The 20608-nt window shown below is 39.7% G+C and overlaps 3 protein-coding genes across 3 annotated transcripts in view; 1 reads left to right on the top strand and 2 right to left on the bottom strand.

Moving 5' to 3' along the window:
• Positions 1–1172: 1172 nt before the first annotated feature.
• sf3b6 (splicing factor 3b, subunit 6) lies at positions 1173–6287 on the bottom strand. Its single transcript, XM_076272251.1, has 4 exons — positions 6149–6287; positions 3534–3652; positions 2932–3070; positions 1173–1509 (listed from the first exon to the last, which is right to left on the bottom strand). Exons 1-4 carry the CDS (start codon positions 6176–6178, stop codon positions 1420–1422), a joined length of 378 nt encoding a protein of 125 aa, XP_076128366.1. The 5' UTR covers positions 6179–6287; the 3' UTR covers positions 1173–1419.
• Positions 6288–6395: 108 nt separating this feature from the next.
• LOC143109498 (uncharacterized) lies at positions 6396–13488 on the top strand. Its single transcript, XM_076272250.1, has 3 exons — positions 6396–6749; positions 9694–9940; positions 11929–13488. The coding sequence occupies exons 1-3, from the start codon at positions 6597–6599 to the stop codon at positions 12447–12449; spliced, it is 921 nt and encodes a 306-aa protein (XP_076128365.1). The 5' UTR covers positions 6396–6596; the 3' UTR covers positions 12450–13488.
• Positions 13489–17654: 4166 nt separating this feature from the next.
• Positions 17655–20608, bottom strand: part of vsnl1a (visinin-like 1a) — a 37344-nt gene continuing 34390 nt past the window's right edge. The window contains exon 4 of the mRNA XM_076272941.1: positions 17655–17946. Within this exon, the coding sequence (XP_076129056.1) occupies positions 17749–17946 (198 nt within the window). The 3' untranslated portion in view covers positions 17655–17748. The remainder of the gene's footprint in view (positions 17947–20608) is intronic.

The following is a 20608-nucleotide window of genomic DNA, read 5'->3' as shown; positions in this document are numbered from 1 at the left end:
GAGCCTACGAACTAAACGCAATGTTGTGCATTAGCCTAAATGGTTTGAAGCACATGTTGAAGCTTCAGTGTCAGACTGACATCACTAATGCACACGCAGAGGGTGGCGTTTCCCAACCATGGGGACCCCATGTGAGGTCGCCCGAAATTTAAACGGGGTCGGCTGAAATATTGGGTATCTTGTACATAAAACTATATGCATTAAATAAATAAAAAAACATGATATCCAAGTTAAGTAACTCATCGGATCCTTCATTATAGCTATGCAAGAATAAACATAGCCATCCTGATTCCCGCATGAGATCATCATGGATAGCCTAATTATGTTTGATCAATGCTCCAAACAAAGTAGAAAAACAACCAGCTCTCGCTCACATGTTGTGAACGATTGGGGTGCCCCAACATTTTGTGACATCAAAATAGGGTCACCTGCCAAAAAGGGTTGGGTGCAGGATTTAAAAGAGTTTAGGTGGTTGAATGACCTTCTCCGTGCTCTAGCGATGATGGGTAAGGTCACTTCTGTTCGCTACTTCCTCCCACTTCTTCCCGTGCAATTAAACTCTCCTAAACACGCATCTCGTCTGTGATTTGCTGGAACAGTTTGTTATGTTTTCATGGGCTAGGTTTGCCAGGTTGTTTTTGTTGCCGTTTTTGTCCACAGAGATCGCGTTTTTTACAGTGTATTCAGGACACAGACAGATAGCGGTTGGTTAGGTGATGTTTGCAGCAAGTGGCATAAAATGTTTTAGCCTAAAAAATGCATTGCATCGCTTAGATCACCTTTAATGCTAGAGGACAAAATGTAAATAGTAAGTGAATAACAAACTCTGAACATTGTTATTGAGATAAAAAAATGTTGCATTGTTAGGCTCGAAATCAAATGGACTCAGCATCCCAGAAAACCTGTGTTTTAATAGCAAAACCATCCAAATCGACCACTTAGGTGTGGAGATATGCTATTCATATTTTACATCCAACTCTTTTGGGGGCCATTTTGGAAATATGCCAATAAAACATTTTCCACTGACTAAATGTAATGTTATCATCCAGAAATATTCACTAGATACAAAAAATGCAAAAACCTCAATAACTTTTTTTTAAGGGGTCCAACCTACGTCACTGCACAACACATTAATTGTCATCATAGTCAGTAACAATGAAATGACTAGAAAGTGAATGGGAAAGACATGTTCTTTTTAATTGAGAAAATAAGCATCCAGAAAATAATCCAGTAACAATTATGTAATTTCCAACATTTTTAAACCACTGTACCAACGAAAAACACTGCTTGTTATATACAAAATCTGATGCATAATTCAAACGTAAAACCAAATAATCAATACAAAATTAGTAAAGTGAGTAGCCTATATTGTGTGGCAAAAGGACAATCATAAAAAGGTGCACTGGTCAGGATGGTCGTCTACTTTGGTGGGTCTGTGTTTATTCCATATTTCTCCTTGAGAAGTTTTAGCTGTTCTTCTTTCTTCTTTGTGTCCATTTTCTGGAAGGCCTAAAGGAGGGAAGTAATAATGTGTATTACCTATCTGACCACAACCCAAATCTGAAGGTTAATACCACCCTGACATGCCAAACCTGAACATTTTTGAGGATGTCAGCCTACATGCTTGCGGCCAAAAGCAGACATAACATATCTAAGTTACATTTTGGATAACCGACCCATTTTTTTAAATTACTTTGATCTATGAAAATAAAACTGTTTACAGGGTCTGATGCTGATGTGTATAAATAATGTCCATTTTCTTATAGTTGATTGCTAGAATGTCTGCAGTCTCCATATCATTTCTTTTCAATCTATTACAATTCCTTATTTATTTTGTGAAAATGATAATACGTCTCTCCCTCATGTTATGCCAACATAAGCACCTCATTGTAATTCACCTATACATAGGACACAGTAGTTAGAAGCTATTGGCCTTGTGTTGTTAAAGGATGTAAGTCATCCATCAATTTACAATACCTAATCACTAAACTGTTTACTACAAACTGTTAATTTTACTATAAACCGTTTGTTTTAATGTTAAGGTAATGTTTATTGACGTCATTGTAAGTCACCTTGGACATAAGCATCTGCTAAGAACCATAAACATAAAATTGAAAATATGTTCAATTACCATCTGAATGATACAAACTATTACAGACTAACAGCTTTTTAAGAATTTCACTTGCATTCTTCAAAAAATATTCATATGTATTATAGCCAAGCCTATTATAGGTGGCATGTTATTGTATTCAAATCATTCTTTAGCCTACTAAAACCATAACCCTATATTTAAAGGAGAATTCTAGCGATTTGTCACATATGGTGATCTGTTTCTCAAGGTCACTGAGTACTGTTGGTACGAAAAAAACAAACACTCGATGACCTCGAGAAACAGATGTATGTAAAAACACGCCAGAATTCTCTTTTAAGAAAGAGGCAAATCACAATTAGGGCTGCTCTATTTGGGGAAAATATCTAATTGTGATTTCTCTGACAGAAGTTGTGCTTGATATGTAATTTTTGGGATTCAGAGAGGCACTATTCCCCTCCTGGAGCAATGGGATGTCTGGCAGTCTCTGCGCCAACACATGGTACCAGCGTACTTTGATGTAGCTGGTGCAGGTTGGCAGGTTTGCGTACCATGACATTTTTTTAAAACATTTACTACACCTAAACTCCTGAAGTGCCTAAGCTCTTCATATTATATTTACACGAATTCATTGTCTGTGCAGTTAAGAGCATGACATGCTTTTGAACTGCTCTAAGATAACCTGTAACCTGAACTCAAGCCAGCTGTCTTTCTATAGACCTTTGCTAAAAGGAACAATATCAGGGACCATAGTGTACTGCGAAGACAGCAAACTGTATGACATAAGGCATTAAAGTGGAAGGCTATTTGAAGACCCATACAAATTGTACTGCAAAACTTACCCTGTTGGCGTTGTAGTACAATACTACCAGGTATCTGTTGCAGACATTAAATCCAGACAAGTGGTCACAAGCATTCTTCGCATCAAAGATGTCCTCATACACAACATAGGCAGTTCCTCGTGACTCTGGTGTATTCCCCCTAAAAAGGAGCAAATACAAATTAAGTTTTAATGGCACAACAGGTTACAGGTTACATTTGTGTATTACCGTATATAACTGGTTTGATTAAACTTTGGATTAAAGTGTCTCCTAAATTTCACATCCACTACATCACACTTTTTTGCTAAATAAATTAATTATTTTATCATTCATAATCAGCTGTTTGCACACTGTGCATTTTTAATACTTAGCCACTTTTATGCTCCCACTGAAGCATAGATATTTTGGACTAACTTATATTATAATATCTTGCATGTTGTACTTGCTGTGTAGTCTTGTTTGTGTGAGCTATATGTTTATGTTTATGGGGCCAAAGATGAATTTTCACAGGAGTGGACAATAAAGATTGTTTTATTCTAAATACATAAATATTGAAAGAAACTCAGTGTAAAGACAGCAGGTATAAGATGTGAGCAAGAACATACAATGATTTTCAAACTTACACTCGGATTTGACGGATAGGTCCATATTTTCCAAAAATGTCGTACATTTCCTCAGCTGTGATCTTGTATGGTAGATTACGAATGTACAATATTCTGTTTACTTCAGGGGGTAAGCGAATCTGAAAGAGAACATGTATGATTATATAGTCATCATTTACAACTAGAGCAGTGCCCTCTCAAAACACTCCTATTCCTGTAGAAAACAATTGCATGCGCGCAGGTAGTCCTTGCGCAGGTAGTCCTTATTTTAATATTAATATAATTGAATCAATTGATCAAATTTTTTAAGTGTTTTGTCCTTCCGCTCTTTAACTAAGGCCATCCTTAAAAATATTTTCGTTTGCCGTAACCCGACCGACCCTGTCAATTTAGAACCGACCCAAATATTTATTTTTTTCCCCTTTTAGTCTGACCGACTTGCCGGTTGTAAACTTGCGTTAATACCGACCGATTGTTTTTTTCACTCTAAACAACCAATAGAAATGCAATGAAATAATATCTCTTTTAGTAGGCCCAAGTATTGTGAATAAATTGCCTACATGCAAACGTGGCTCACTTAAATAAAACCCCGTGGCGTCATCTCTACACCATTAGTTTTACGCATGTCACACTATGGCCTACGCTTCGTTTCATTCACACAAACTGATAACGCTTTTACTTGGCACGAAGTTCTGGAAGAACTGTGGCCAGATCTTTTCTCATCCCTTCTCCCCCCTAGTCTAACGGTGACCGTGTCGGAGTATTGAAATTGGTTGTGGTCTATTCAGCATTTCTCAACATATGGGTCCGCAACATGGAGACTGCTGGTCTGCGGAGTCGTGGAGTGAAATTAGGCCCGGTGCTTCATCTGATAATTTGCTGCGCAGTTGATCAAGAAACCGCGGATCGACGAAAAAAGAAAACAAACGTTTCTGCTATCGATGTCATTAAACATGGAGCCCTACAATTAAGTGGTGAGCACTCATTCAATGCGCGTCTGCGTGAGAGAAACTGAAACTAATCGATAACGTTGGTATCAAATATCCGCTTTAACCTGTTGGAAGGCTATTTATTTATTTAACGAAACTTAATAGAACGACGTTGTTTTTTGGAACTTCCTTAGAAACAGAGCAGAGACTGTATAAAACACTGTATAGCATTGAGTATTGTATAGTCAAATTTCAATATAACGTGGCCAAGAGCTAGTAGCCTTCTTTCTGGGTACATGTAGATGAGCCCTATGACCCCAAAGTCTGCCATGACCGGGCCTCAGGTCAAAGAAGTTTGAGAAAGGCTGGTCTATATAACCTGCATCAGAATGAGATTTGCAATGGTGCGCCTGAAGGCACGGGTTGAAGACCCAGTCAGTTACGTCACGATATGCACATTTGTGTAAATTCATTCCTACGTAATCACCATGACCAAAATTGTACTTTTTTTTTTACTTTGAATCTTGAAAAAAAAAATATTGACCTACCTACCGACCCATTTTTTATTTTTTTTGGCTGTTACTGCAAACAAAAATATTTTTAAGGATGGCCTAATGCCAGTAATCATAACATATTCCTAATCATAACATGAAGTAGGCTAAACATGAGCTAATGTATTCAAAATTGTAACTACACCTACAAGAGCAGATAGGATGAACCCATGTTTTGCTGTGTAAATATCCTAAACCTGGCACCACGATACTGGCTTCTCTTTATATAACAACTCCATGATTTCTGTATATGATTACAGTTGCATACTTTTCTGCACCCTATAATGAATCAAGAAAAAATACTAAGGAAAAGAAATACAAAGTAATGTAGCCTAATAGCCAACTGACATTAGGGGGCAGTTTCCTGTAGATTAAAATAAAATCTCAATGGGAAAAAAGCTCAGGTGTTTATTTCTCAAAGATAGGAGCCGCCCATTAAAATAAAATAAAATAAAACGCACATTGTGCATATTGGTTACAGAGCAGGTCGTGAATATTTTCCAGCATTGTTTTTTTTTATTTTAAGAATGACAAAATCAGAAGTCCATCCGTAATTTTGACAGATTATTAAATGGCTTGTTTTTCAAATATATCCACAAGACAGGCGTTTCGACCATTTGACGGACAACGACAAAGTGCGACGCAACCCATGATTGCTTACGGTTATATTTGCACTGCTGTTGTCGGGCCATTCCACATTATGGCTGTCAGATGAAACAATGAAAAATGAATAATGAAAGAACCCGCAAGGCATTTAGAAAAAATGTGCGGACACAAATCTATAGGCCAAGTTAACTTAACTTCCATCATCATGGCGAAACCAGTCAAAACAAGCGCGTGCTATTTAGCTAGATTGCCTAACGTTAGCATACTACCAAACAAATAAGAACTGGAAAAGGCACAGTGCTTGTCGGTACTATAGTACTAGATAACAATAACCACAAAAATGATGAAAACATGTTGTATAACATTTAAACTTGTTTCACCACTACATTCGACACTCAATTTGCCACATCGTTTGTTGGGAACACCAGAGCTCGTTTATTAGCACTAGACATTCTCTGGGAACACCAACAGCAGATAGCTAGCTTCTAGCTTGCTAACGTTAACTTTAAAAAGAAGCAAACGATAAGTCACATAAATTAATTAAACTTACATTCGCCCGTTTCGCTGCTTGCATAGCCATGGTTGGATCTTATTTCGAAGCCAAATGCAACAAATAAAATAACACAGATCCTGTACAACCACAGAAACCAGCTAACGTTGTATAATCTGCGCAACACAGACACTGGCGCTGTCTGATGACTATCATCCGGTTTGATGATGTCGTTTCCGGAAGGTTGTTGTAAGTCAGTTGAAAAATTAAATTGGATTGACAATTGAAAAACGTCTATATAAAATAATGTAAAATACACCCCGTCAGGTAATCCATGTACTTTTTGGCAGAGCCGTAGATTCGAGTTCGGACAACTAGGGAATCGAGTGGTCTGGGCGGTCACGTGGTTCGTGGACGCCATTTTGCTGACCAACCTTCATGAAATTCCCATTATCACAGTGAAGTAAATAAAGAAAAATAATAATAGACTAGTGAAAATTGGTACAATATGCCCAACTGTGCCGCTTATGGCTGCAGTGTAAGACCGGGAAGAGGGAAACGGATGCACAATTTCCCCCGTGACCCAATAAGAAGGAAATTATGGGAGCAGAAAGTCAGAAGAAAAAACTGGAAGGCAAATAACTACTCCATATTGTGTGAGGTGAATGTCGATTTCTCTCTTCGACTTATGTTAAGAATTTATATAGTAAAAATATAGTAATGTCATCATTAATGTTGTCAAAAAAGTTCTAACTGCTTTAGAAATGAATGAAGTGTGAAGCTTAGAAACTTGTGATCTTTCCATAGTCATGACTTAAAGTTAAGCTTGTCAAATGTCAATTGTCACCTGTAACTCAGATGTAATATACTATGAAAACCGCACGGGCATGTAATTTACATGGGGTCTTCACTAGCCTATACCAAAAAACTATGCATAGTCCGTCGTTTATCTGGGTGGGCTCAGAGCGGCTCAGAGCCTGTTTTCTCTACCACTCTGGGTGGCTGAATATTGGGTGGGCAACCAAGCAAAACGGTCAAAACACACAGACACAAAAAAATCGATACTCCCTCGCTTGAATTTCTGCAGCCAACACCCAGGGATAGGCAGTATTTTTGATAGGCTACATGTATGAATCATCATCATAAAGGAATTGTGACAGATTGATTTCAGGTTCAGAAGAGAAGTTAAGTAAAAAGATAACTTTCCCAGTAATGCCTTATAAACAAAAAGGAGGCGGTGTCTTTCCCTATCATAGAGGGAAGACCATCCTACATTTTGGTAAAGTTTACAGTGATGAGTTCTAACCCACCTCAAAGTAAAAAAGTTAAAGTCAAAGTCTGCTTTATTGTCAATTTCTTCACATGTCAAGACATACAAAGAGATCGAAATTACGTTTCTATCCCACGGTGGAGACAAGACATATTTTACCAATTAGGTCCAATAACATTCAAGTAAACAATATAAAAAGTAAATAAGAAGGCACATACCATGAAGAAATAAGAGCAGCAAAATTTGGGTTGAAATTGTGCAATTGTGCATACAGTAGACAGTCAATATAATAGTGCAAAAGTCAGGTCAATAAATGGCTGAGGTAGTTCTTTTTGACCTAAGTACCTCAGTTATAACGTAGTGAACTGTGGTAAATTGCCTCAAGTGATTTCAGTGTGGAAGGTGCTACATGCACAATGTCACCTTAGTCTAGGACTGCTATTGCAGATATAGATAATATGTAAAAGAAGTATTTTAAATACAAAATAGTATGTTGTAATTTGTGTTTTATTTTGTTGAAGAAAATAGCTTCGCATTTTGTATCAAAATACTTTATTGGTGGGTATTTTTGAAAATATTTTTGGTAAAACCAATGACCTACTTTTGGTAATCACACATCATAAAAGTGCAAAACAGAGTTGTTGTGATCAGAATATTGAGATTCAAATAGATGATCCAGTGCAAGATGAGTAATGTGTAGGTTTCTCACACACACACCAACCTCAAGCTTCTTGAGAACTTTAATCATCCAATTGAAAAGCATGGAACCGGTTATGTGGTGGCCCTGCAACAAGTTGCCAATGTATCGCCTAAACCAACACGATAGAAAATGTATTTATTTAATAATTTGCCCAGATTTGTTGTGATCTTGTTGATCATTTTGCCCATCCCTGTCAACAGCTAGAGTAGCTGATCATTTTGCCCCCCATAGTATAGCACTGTAGCTGCCTGGCTGTTCAAGCAGGTTGGCTGCAGCAACACAAGCTATAGGTAGCATTGATTGTTTTCGGGGGTTTTTCTCGTACCAACAGCACTCAGTGACTTTGAGAAGCAGAGATCTATGTGAAAAATGGCCAGATTGTTGCCTTTAAGACATCAGGAGGAGGGTTTACCTAACACACATAGGCCAACGTAGGCCTACTGCTCAGCTATGTACCAGCAGCTAGCTACCATTAGGCCTACACTCAACACCAACTCATTTACATCCAAGGCTGAGTTTGAGACTGCACACTGCGCAGATGCACAACTGAAAAAAAAACCTTTGACTTCTTGACTTTGTTTGGGTGGGCAAGACACAATGCTTGGGTGGGCTTAGCCCACCCTGAGCCCTGCGTAGAGCTGTTAGTCTCCCGAACATTCCTCACCCATTATCCAGACATGCATGAAAACATTTAACTCAAGGAAAATTGATATAGCCATAGGTTATTTTGAAAATGATTACTTTCTCTTTGGCATTGTCGTAGCATAGCTAGCGATACAACCGTTAAAACGAGGCAGATATGAAGAGGCATTGCAACAATGTTTACAAAGGTACATGTAACGTTGCCTGCAAAGATTATGCAAACTGCTTCGATTGACTCTCACACACAGACACACACACCCACACACACACACACACACACACACACACACACACACACACACACACACACACACACACACGTTGTCACTGGACACTTTATTGATCTTTCTACGTGGGTTTAGTTAATGATTGGGCACATCAGCTATGTAATATTACCGGGACAAAATCGGGACTGTTCTGGTTAAACCAGGACGTCTGGTCACCTTATCTTAAAGGCATTTTTTACGCTGAATTAACTAGCCATGTTTCCAAGCTGAATTTTGAGTTTATTGCTAGTTTTCTGAAATGTTATGCTTACATAAATAAGTTAGGCATTATCTAATTAATTATGCACTCATGCTCACAGTTCAAATACAGAAATCTGAGCACTGGATTAAGTCAGATTAAAAAGTCCTGTTTCATTTGTTTAACATCTTAGAGGACAATGTTACAGGTGGAAAGAAACTTCTCTTTTAATTCCTAGACAAATCTGAAAATATTGCCTGTGTGGCCTTTCAAAAAGTCAATGTCCGCCATGTTTTAACAAATGAAGTGCTGTAATCTGGGCCATGAATGCTACATGAATAACCCACTCTGGAAAAAAACTTCAGAATATACATACTAAATAAAATCAGAAAGTTGTGCTACTGTATGTACTGTGCTATTGAAATAGATTTCGGGCTCAGAATACAAGAAAAGGCTCACTTGTTGACAGTTTTTTTCTCTATTTTCTTGACACCACCCATTAAAAAGTTCCTGTCGTTTTGCTTGTAGGACCACTTCGATGAAACCCAGTATGAGAATGGCAGAGTTGACGGCCTGAGGAGGCTGAAGCCGAATGCTCTCCCAACGCACTTCGTCTTCACGACACCAAAGCTCCACAGCAGACTCACCAAGCAAAGTAGGACAGAAGATGAACCGTGTGTTGGTGGACAGCGACACACACAACACACACAACGCATACAACTCGACCATGCCTATTATTCTACATCCTGTTCCGCATCCCTTGAAGTTAAAACAGGTAATTATGTTCAAGGTCAAGTGAGAACTGATTAAAGTTGTTTGGTTATCTCCATGAGCACAGGAGATGCACAGTGCAAAATGCAGGTATAAAGTTAATGTAATGTGCAGATAAAAAACCTTTTGGAGAGTATAAATTCACTCTTGCTGTATTTTATTTGTAGGTGTTAATAGTTTTCATTAAAAGTGTCTACATTAATCAAAACACTAATATACATTATCAAATAGCATACTTCTTTTTATTATTAATTTCAGTAATGTTTATAATTGCAAACGGACTGGCCATCTGGCATACCAGGCATTTTCTTGGTGGGCCGACGTACCTTTTGGGCCGATAAAATAGGCTATGTATAATTTAATTTGTTTGGTCAACGACCAGCCCAAAGGAAGGACAGTCAGCGGACCATTGGTTCACTTTCCACACTGACACTGGACTGATCCAATAACAGCTCTGTGTGTCAAAGCTACACATTGAAATTGTGGCGGGTGCCAGTAGTGCCAATTGTGCAAAAATAACACCAATGTAGAAGCTTAAAAAATAAACAATATTGCAAGTAGGCTAGCCTATGTCAGCAACATGTAGAAGTTTGTTGAATTTGAGCTAGGAGATGTAAGCAAGCATACAGAGCATAGGGACAGTGAACAGCAGCAGCTGGTGGAGAGTGTAGCCTAGTTGAGGGTAGGCCTACAGGATAACAATAACTCAGTGGTGATGGAGCAGGTATGTGTGACATGACATGCTGACGATGATGATTATGATGACTATTAATTGCAATAATGTAATGACATGGTAATGACCCTGCTGTGATCATAATAACAAATAGCGTAACTCAAGTTTTCTAAATGAATGATTTGCCAACCTGGACAGCAAAAGAGTGTCAAATCGACGTTAATTGTTGGTCAGATTGATCAGTTTACGTCAGATGGCCAAAATTCAACATCGATGGCATAAGTGGAGGTTGGTCTCGAAAGTAGGGCGTCAAAAGGGTTCTATCTCTGAAGGGTTCTCTTGGTAAAGATGGACTAAAAGACTGTAGACTGATGGAAATGTAGGCTACAAAACGTCAAGTCATACTCATGCACAAGCTAACTAAGCTGTATATAACCTATACGATAGGCTACTGAAAGACATGGCAGGGAATTAGTTCTTGTAGCTGTACTGTTCTAAAATATAACAGCAATATAGGTAGGTAGTATAGCCTACAGGAATAAAATATTTCCACCAACAGGTAACAAAGTTGCCCTGTTTATTTTGTGTTGTTTCCGTTGTCCTGTAGTGATACCTGGTATACATTACAATAAGGTCTACTACAATGTAGGTAATTTTGTTCTTTACATATAGGCTTCTGTAATGTTTTGGTAATGCTATCAATTGAGCATTTTATAGTTTAAATGAAGCCTGTTGAATAATTTTAATTGATACTTTGAATTCAAACAGAAACTCTTTCATAATTGCTTGTATAGCCTACTTGAATAGATCATGTGCTCCATGGCTACCTCTGATCAGTCAGTGATAGTGTAGTAAATATTCAAAAAGGCCTGTAGTACTGAGCAGTAGTACTTTCAACTCAGCGTGTTTCCTTGGATCAAGGTTTTCCAGAGTGCTAATTTGGTTTTGAATTGAACGGGTAGGTATGAGTTTTTTTCCACCACAATAGCAATGAGGCCTATATTTATCCATTTTCAGTGTTCCCCGACCCTTAGTTGAAAATATATGCCTATTTAAGGGTAATGCAAGGATTTTGTATTTACAGTAATTAGGTGTGCCCGACCGATTTGAGGCTGCTTGGGCCACATATGCCAGGGCTGTATTTTTGTGCCAGTCCGTCCCCGGATACTACTACACCATTAAATCTTTCTCAGCGTCTTTGCAGTCTGAAAACAGACTGTACTGACGGTGTGTAATTTAACCCGTGTCTTGTCTGCATACCTGTTCCCATGTTTAACAAATGTTAATGCTCCTACTCCTTTCTTCTTATTCTGTTCCAGAAATCGAAGTTGGCCATGAAGAGTTTGATCGGACGAACAACGCCTACACTGGTGGGACTGTGAGCGAGGAGATGGTCATCACCAAGACGATCAGCGGGGAGACGGTCATCAGCGGCGAGACGGTCAGCGTCGAGACGGTCAGCGAAGAGACATCGGGCAGGGAGAATGTCAGCGGGGAAACTGCAAGCGTGGAAGAACAACTGAACGGCTTGAAAAACAAAGTGTTATCACTCCAGCGGGCTCTTGTGAAAGAAAGGAAAGAGAAGTGGAAGATCATCAGGCAGAGAAAACGACTCGAAGCAAATGTTTCAGGAGTCTTCAACACAAATCAGCTTTACAAACTTAGCCAAGCAAGTACACGGGGGACAAAATGGTCAGGTGACTCAATCAAAAAAGGTCTTCAATTAATGTTGGCATGTGGTCCTACTGGATACAACTTGCTTCTTGCCCAAAATCAACCTCTGCCATCAGCTAGATCACTACAAAGAAGATTGCACATTGTTAGGGAAGAAGGTTGTTGAGAAATTCACTTTATGATTAAAGAACGTCACCTTCAAGCATGTAAAGATGTTACATGACTTTCAGAAAGATAAAGACCTGAAGCTTGCACCCAAACTTACAGAAACACACTTAGGTAAAATGAAAGTTTGTAATGTCCTAAACTTTAGTGAGTTCTGCACTTCACTACTAGGTTGATTCTGAAGGATTTTATCCAGACCTCCTTACCACAGCTTGGTTCTTGGATTTTTTCAACAGATGGTTGGATCTCATGTCAAGTAGACACCCTGACATGGCATTGAGTCAGCTCAACCAGGATTCACATGTGGCTGCACTATCACATCTGCGCTCTGCCATAGTGGTGATGAATGAGGCAGCCGTGGCCTACTGGTTAGCGCTTCGGACTTGTAACCGGAGGGTTGCCGGTTCGAACCCCGACCAGTAGGCTTGAGCAAGGCACCTAACCCCTCACTGCTCCCCGAGCGCCGCTGTTGTTGCAGGCAGCTCACTGCGCCGGGATTAGTGTGTGCTTCACCTCACTGTATGCTGAGTATGTTTCACTAATTCACGGATTGGGAAAAATGCAGAGACCAAATTTTCCTCACGGGATCAAAAGAGTATACTTATACTTATACTTATACTTATAAGAACATGTCTATTGTGGAAAAAGGCCACTGGAAACCGGTGCAGACAGGTGCGTCCTTTCAACAGTCTGAACTTCTCTCTAGAGGCCATATCTGTTCTTCCAGGACTGCCTGGAAAATCTCTTTGGATGGAAAATTCAAGCAGACACTGAAGATCACTACTGTTGCACAGTTTTTGGTAGATACGAGGAAGATGACCGTGCTTTCCTTGCAGAGTTTCTTGATCAGCCACCCTCCTCGGGAAGTAGCCCTGACATTGCTCTGCCTGTCGATACAGGACCTACCATCTTCTTCAAGGCATGGTAGATGCAGAAAGGAGCAGCCTGCATGATGTCACTGGCCACTGTGTCAATAAAGTGCTAAAGCAGAAAAATCTGTGCTCAGGGTGCAACCCCAAAATAAAGATCTGCTTCAAAGACTTACTACACTGTCTTCAATTTATAAACATTTGATAATTTGATAAACATCATTTGATGCAACTGAGTGGTTTTCTTTGGGGGAACAGGCTTATTGACCTAGGTGCTATAACTAGCGATCAGGTCATCAGTATCACAACATTTATGGGAAGGGTTTATCGATAATAATGATAATAGCCTACTAACAATGCAATAATCGTTACAATTAAATTTTTCAGGATTTATAGTATCCTGGATCCATGAAATAACTGGCCTTTAAAAATAAAAATCTGCCTACCTCTATGGGAATTTAACATAGGGGTGCCAATACTTATGACCCCTGTATTTTAAGGAAAAACATTTATTTTTGGTATGATACATTATTTATTCACAAAGAAAATTGGTGTCCTTAAACGTCGGATATTTCCTCATTTTTTTTACTTAAGGCATTAAGATTTTCCGAACAATTTCCAAAAGATGATTTTATATTCCTCTTTTTAGTCAAGTTTAGCAGAGGTGCCAATAATTCTTGAGGGTACTGTAGGCTTGTTGATGGTGAAAATAAGCTATTTATTTCAACATGGCATATTCGCCCCATAGGGTAAGCTGTAGTCTTGAAGTATGGTGTCCATGATTTGAGTTGTCTGAACTCTTTCTACGGCTCTGGCGATTGGTACCTTTTCCTGCCATCTAGTGGCCTATTTTGGACATTCATTTGTTTTATCAGATATTTTAAGAAATTAAGATATCCCAGTGTTACAATAACCTACCGGTACTCTGTACAGAATTAACCATTCATTGGGGGCCAAGCAGCGAAGCTCACTGTGTTTCTACATTTTCCTGTTATTATTATTATATGCAATGGGAGTCTATGGCAGCCCAGTTGGGAAATTTGTCACACTGATTGGGGACGGTCCCATGATTCATGTCACCAAGTTTCATGTCGGCAACTCAAACCCTCTAGCGCCACCAACAGGCCAAAGTTGGACGTGCGTTCATGCACGTAACTTTTGACCTGTTGGTCCGATTTTCAAAAGTCAGGTATTGTTGGAATCCTTGGACCAAGCCGAGTTCAACTATGACGTCATTTTCCGCCATGATGGATTTTCCGCCATTTTGGATTTCATCAAAAACACTTAAAATGTATCAGGGGTCACATACTTTCTCTGATTCCCACCAAATTTGACACAGTTCATCTTCAGACCAAGCCTCACAAAAGTTATCACTTTTTGTTTTCGGAAGTATTACCGTTCGCCCGTAAAAGCCAATCAAAATTTGCGGCGAAGCCGCCAAACAGGAAGTGAGCTCATATCTCAGCAACCCTTGCATGTATCAAAACCAAACTTGGCTGCAAACTTCGTACATTGACTCATGACCCCATCAGGAGGACCCTCAAGAAATTTGGTGACCTTTGACCTCTAGGGGGCGCTGTAATTCACAAACATGCCTTTTGGCCTGTAGCTGCTGCTGTGCTTAGAATTAAATTGTACTAGTGGTGTCTGGTAATACTGTGAAAGGTCCTTAGGTCAACTGAGGGCAACTTGTCACATCAATATAATTTATTCGGCCGCCATATTTGATTTGATCAAAAACACCAACAATTTCGCACAGGTCACAAATTTCATCTGATCTTCACCAAAATTGGCACAGACCATCTTCAGACCATGCCTTGTCACTTCATTTATTTCTGTAACAATTGATAGAAGCGTTCGCCCGTCACATCCAATCGAAATTTGTGGCGAAGCCGCCAAACAGGAAGTGAGCTCATATCTCAGCAATCGTTGCATGTATCAAAACCAAACTTGGTACATGGACTCATGAGGTGAATGCCGAAGAAATTTTGTGACCTTTGACCTCTAGGGTCACTGCAATTAGCAAAAATGCATTTTGCCTTGTAACTTTTGACGTGCTAGAGGTGAAACTTGCTTTGACAGCTTATGGCCATACGTCTGATTGCCGCATTGAGCTAACAGCATTTCGTTGCCATGGTTACTCCGGCCTATCTGCTTGTTGGGGCATGTTCAATTAAATTCACACCTTCAGAAAACAGCCTGTAAATGTTTTATTTAAACCACAACACAAGGAGTAGTGCAGCCATGTCATCAAGGGAACAATACATGCTACATGTACAAAAGAATCCTTGACATTTTTGCCAACAGTTGCTTCAATCTGGAGTCTGATAACGATAGTCTAAGTACATACGGCTTGGCAAAGAAGTCTGGGATAATCAAGACCCAGTGTTTCTTGTCATACTGACCTGATCTGAAAACAGCGTTTCTCATTTTAAAATCCAATCTATGTTGGACAGAGTTCTTAATGCGTCAGACAGTGCATGAACTAACAGCGTTGTTTCCAGACTGCACAAATGAGAGAGACTAGGCTGGAGGCCCTCTAAAAATGTTTTCATCAACATTCACAAGCAAAGACACAAAGGACTCCTCAACCACTCTCCACAGAGACGAACAGGAAAAAGAGCAGGCATACAAGTATGCATCAACACACATGGACCGGAAAGTAGAGAAGAGAAGTTAGAAAGAAAGAAAAAAAAGAACATACAGAAAAGAGACACATCAAGCTCAGGGTAGCACTTAGCAAACCCATTTGTCCTATTGCCACAAATGATTGAATAGGATGCATTGCTGACTGGTTCTATATGTAGTTGGACCCTCACCTCTCAGTTTGTGCTTGGAGAGCGCGAGCGAGTGGCAAGGAGGAGTAGAAAGCCAAGCAAAAAAGTTTTTGCTCCATTTTTAACCCTCTCCGTTTGGAAACTAACTGAGAAACTGTTATCGCTCTGATATGCAAGCTGTGCCTTTGTGACAGGAATACGTGGCTTGAAGAGACAGTGTTGGAAAATATGTACACTAAAGGCAGTGGAGGTTCATGCTATAACTGTGGTTACAGCATAGTACTGTTCGTACATGGACAACACATGACACTGGGTGATTCTAATGCTCTAAATGAAAATTTGTTCATAAGCGGGTCACAATCTATAAGCCTTAGAGATGCAAAGCATACAGGCAAATTCAAATGGCATACCTCTACAGGAGTTTGAGTGACTGTTAGTAGTTTTTGGTTATTTCAATGTTATGTTGAAGATTACCATTCTAAAACTATGTTCATGAGATGGATTTAAAATAGGAAAATGCTTTGATGGGAAGCATTAACTATTCTATACTGTGTTGAGGAAAACATGCTCCTACAGGTATATAGGAAAAGAATAATAATAATAATAATAAAAAATGCTCAGACAGATCACAAACATACATCCCATTCAATACTGTATCTAATGTAACGTGAGTGTCCTGTTCTGTCTTTTGTATTCAGTTTTCAATTGCATTTTCCAATAAGGCGATTTTTTTCATCAGTCTGGAAGGATGCAAAGTCTCATTTCTTTGTAAGGCAAAACTTAACAGCATGCAAATAAACTACAATTATAATCACCCACATTACAAGCACATTTGGAAGGTGAAGTTGGAGAGATCATAATTCAGCGTGTGGTCTATTCAGATTCAAATTTTCCAAAGGAGTGGATAAATGTGTTACTCAGACAGGATTTTGGTTTTCGTCAACATTACTCTGTAAATGAACCACATAGCTAGCATCAGTAAACTTGAACAATAAATAGTAGCTTAATTCAACAGCACATCACTGATGCGCAAGCTCCAGTGGAATGGGACTCTACGGGAAGTACTTTGCACACTGTTCACATTTTGGCAGTTTATTTTAAATAATTCATATATATTTATATATTTATAGAATTATATATATATATATATATATATTTGTGCATGGTGTTTTGTGTGTGTCTGTGTGTGTGTTTTTGCGTGTGTGTGTGTGTGTGTTTGTGTGTGTGTGCGTGTGTGGGACAACTCTGTAGTGTGGCAAATATTTTTCAGCAAATAACATTCTCATGCACACGAGTGTTTCAAACACAAGAAGCGGAATCTGTTGAAAGGTAGTCCAAGCATATTATAATCATAATTATAATTTTTTCTTCTTTTTATCAGTGGAAATAGCTGCAAACTGAATGGAACATTAATCTTCTGTGCAGTCCATGGCGCCTTTGCCTTTTCTCTCTCTCTCTCACTCTCTCTCTCTCTTTCTCTCTCTCTCTCACTCTCTCTCACTCTCTCTCTCTCTCTCTCACTCTCTCTCTCTCTCTCACTCTCTCTCTCTCTCTCTCACTCTCTCTCTCTCTCTCTCTCTCTCTCTCTCTCTCTCTCTCTCTCTTCCCCTTCCTCTTTCTGTACAAGTGAAGAAGAGAGGTGAGGAGTGGTTGCTCATTTCTGCAGGTCGCACTGCAGCAGTAGTACAATGGACGGGTCGCTCTTGGCCGCCTCCTTGAACTCCTCCAGCGAGATCTGGTCGTCGTTGTTCTTGTCCATCTTGCTGAAGATCTTGTCCACGCGCTGCTCTGGCGTCAGACCGTCCTCGTTCATCTTCATCATGATAACCGTGCCAACCATCTTATAGATAGCCTGCAAAGTGCGAGAGGGAGAGAAGAAACACAAACCCACATTAAGCTCTCAAATCTTTCTTTATAATAAATGAGGGTGATAACGTAGTGGCAAATGAGCTGGGCTAGCGTGCAGTAGCTAGAAAAGTTGTGTGTTTAATTCCCAGCTTCTACCGCTGTCCCTTGAGCAAGGCACTTAACCCCGAGATGCTTCGGATAAAAGTATCTGCTTAATGAATAAATGTAAATCCGGAAGTTTTCATAACCTGGTTATGAGCTATATTTCAAACTCTATTTGGTAACTATGTTTCCTTAACCCTTAGAACCCTAAGCTGTTTTTAGGGCATTTTCACTACCTTTATTCATAAGGATTTATTCTGGTCATTGTAAGTGCCACACACATATATTTGGGGGCCAAGCAGCGAAGCTGCGAAGGCACCCATTGTGTTTGTACGTTTTCTTATTATTACGCATCATCTTTCTTCTGCCATGGAAGTCTATGGCAGCCCATAGAACCGTCTGGTGAAAAGTTGTGAAATTTGGCACACTGATTGGGGACACTCCAATAATGTATTTCACCAAGTTTCATGCCTCCCCGTTGAACCCTCTAGCGCCACCAACAGGCCAAAGTTGGACATGCGTTCACGCACGTAACTTTTGACCCGTTGACCCGATTGTCAAAAATGTGGTATCGTTGGAATCCTTTGACCAACCCGAGTTCAACGCACCCTATGACGTCAATTTCCGCCATGATGGATTTTCCGCCATTTTGGATTTTGTCAAAAACCTTTATAAAGTTTCACGCCTCACATAGTTTCTCCGATTTTCACAAAACTTAGCACATAACATCTTCAGACCAAGCCGCACAAAAGTTATCGATTTTCATCTTCGGAACTAAAACCGTTTGCCCGTAACAGCCAAACGAAATATGCGGCGAAGCCGCCAAACAGGAAGTGAGCTCATATCTCAGCAACCCTTTCATCTGTCATAACCAATCTTAGTACATGAACTTATAACCCCATCAGTAGGGCACTCAAAAAATCTGGTGACCTTTGACCTCTAGGGGGCGCTGTAATTAAGAAATATGCCTATTGGCCTGTAGCTGCTGTTGTGCTTAGAATTAAAACACACTAGTGGTGTCTGACAATACTGTGGAAGGTCCTTAGGCCGACCCAAGCCAACTTGTGATGTCATCGTAATTGATTTGGTCGCCATATTGGATTTAATCAAAAACATGAATAAGTATTCGCAAGTCACAAATTTCAGCTGATCCACACCAAAATCGGCAGAGACCATCTTCATACCATGTCTTATCAGTGTATTTTTTTCTGGAACATTTGACAGAAGCGTTCGCCTGTAACAGCCAATCGAAAGGTGTGGCGAAGCCGCCAAACAGGAAGTGAGCTCATATCTCAGCAACGCTTTCATGTATCAAAACCAAACTTAGTACATGGTCCTCAGGGCCCACCAGGAGGACACTCAAGAAATTTGGTGACCTTTGACCTCTAGGGGGCTCTGTAATTGGCAAAAATGTATTTTGGCCTGTAGTTGCTGCATTATTCTGCAATGGAGGTCAATGGCAGCCCATAGAACCGTCTGGTTCATCCTGATGATGCACAAATAATTTGGTGACCTTTGACCTCTATTGGGGCATTGAAATCACAGCAAGCATGATCATATCTCAATCGATCTTTTATTTTTGGTGTGAAACTGTTGACAGCGAGTTCCATCCAGTTAATTCTAATGCGTGCGTGCAAGGGTGGGGCGGGGTGGGACGGGCAGGGGCGATTGCGGCGGTGGGTTTGCTGGGTGAGGGGGCGGCGACACTTAGCCCTGGTTCAGCCACACAAAATCAGTTATGTTTTGATGTGAAACTTGACCTTGTAACTCAGCCAATCTTGGGTTGTTTGACATGGAACTTGTTGTGACTGCTTAATTTTATATGCCTGATGCCACGGCATTGAGTTGCATGGCAAATCTGGACTTCTGGACTGCTGAACTGCCTGCTTGGCCCCCTCATTGCTGCTTGCAGCTATATTATATATTGTTTTTTTCAGGAGAGTTTAGGCTATTCAGATCTGCCATCATTTCATGTATTAATACTAGCATTGATTTTATTTTGATTTTTAAAGAATTAAAATATAAAAAGTGTATTATAAAAATTCTTATATTTCGACATGTATTTCACCACAGCAAGCTCACAGCTCTACATGCATTTCATGTGTGTGTAGGGCAGACTGTCCTGAATCGGGCAATATAATTGCCATGTTGGAGGGATACTCTGGGGCTGAGCAATTTACAGAAATATTTGCTGTGTGATTTACGGAAATAAATGCCATTTTTTATTTAGTGATGAAAAATGACCTTTCTGCGCTCCATATCTGTGACACGAACTGATCTGACCTGACTTGACCCGAGGTTGCGTGTTAGCCTGCGTGCCTGTGTGTATGCAGTCATAATAATTCTCAACTCTTTACTGCATTGTCATGAACAAAGTAAAGACAAAAAAGGTGTTTATTTGTTGAACAAATTGGGATGCAATGTGAGCCTTGAATTGGATGCCATGCAGGAATTTGCTAGGATCACAAAACCGGAATATGAACATGCTTTGCCATAGAGAAACACATGATAGCATTGGATTATAAACATGCTTTGCCACAAGAACAGACAAAAACGTGGGGTAA

Source organism: Alosa pseudoharengus, unplaced genomic scaffold (genome assembly GCF_046254945.1).
Source record: "Alosa pseudoharengus isolate Yale_2024_CS ecotype anadromous, Long Island Sound unplaced genomic scaffold, YU_APseudo_1.1 YU_APseudo_1.1_scf_7, whole genome shotgun sequence".
In the NCBI taxonomy this organism is placed as follows: Eukaryota; Metazoa; Chordata; class Actinopteri; order Clupeiformes; family Clupeidae; genus Alosa; species Alosa pseudoharengus.
Note: the sequence above shows the minus strand (reverse complement) of the source record. Positions and strands in the feature narration are given on the sequence as shown.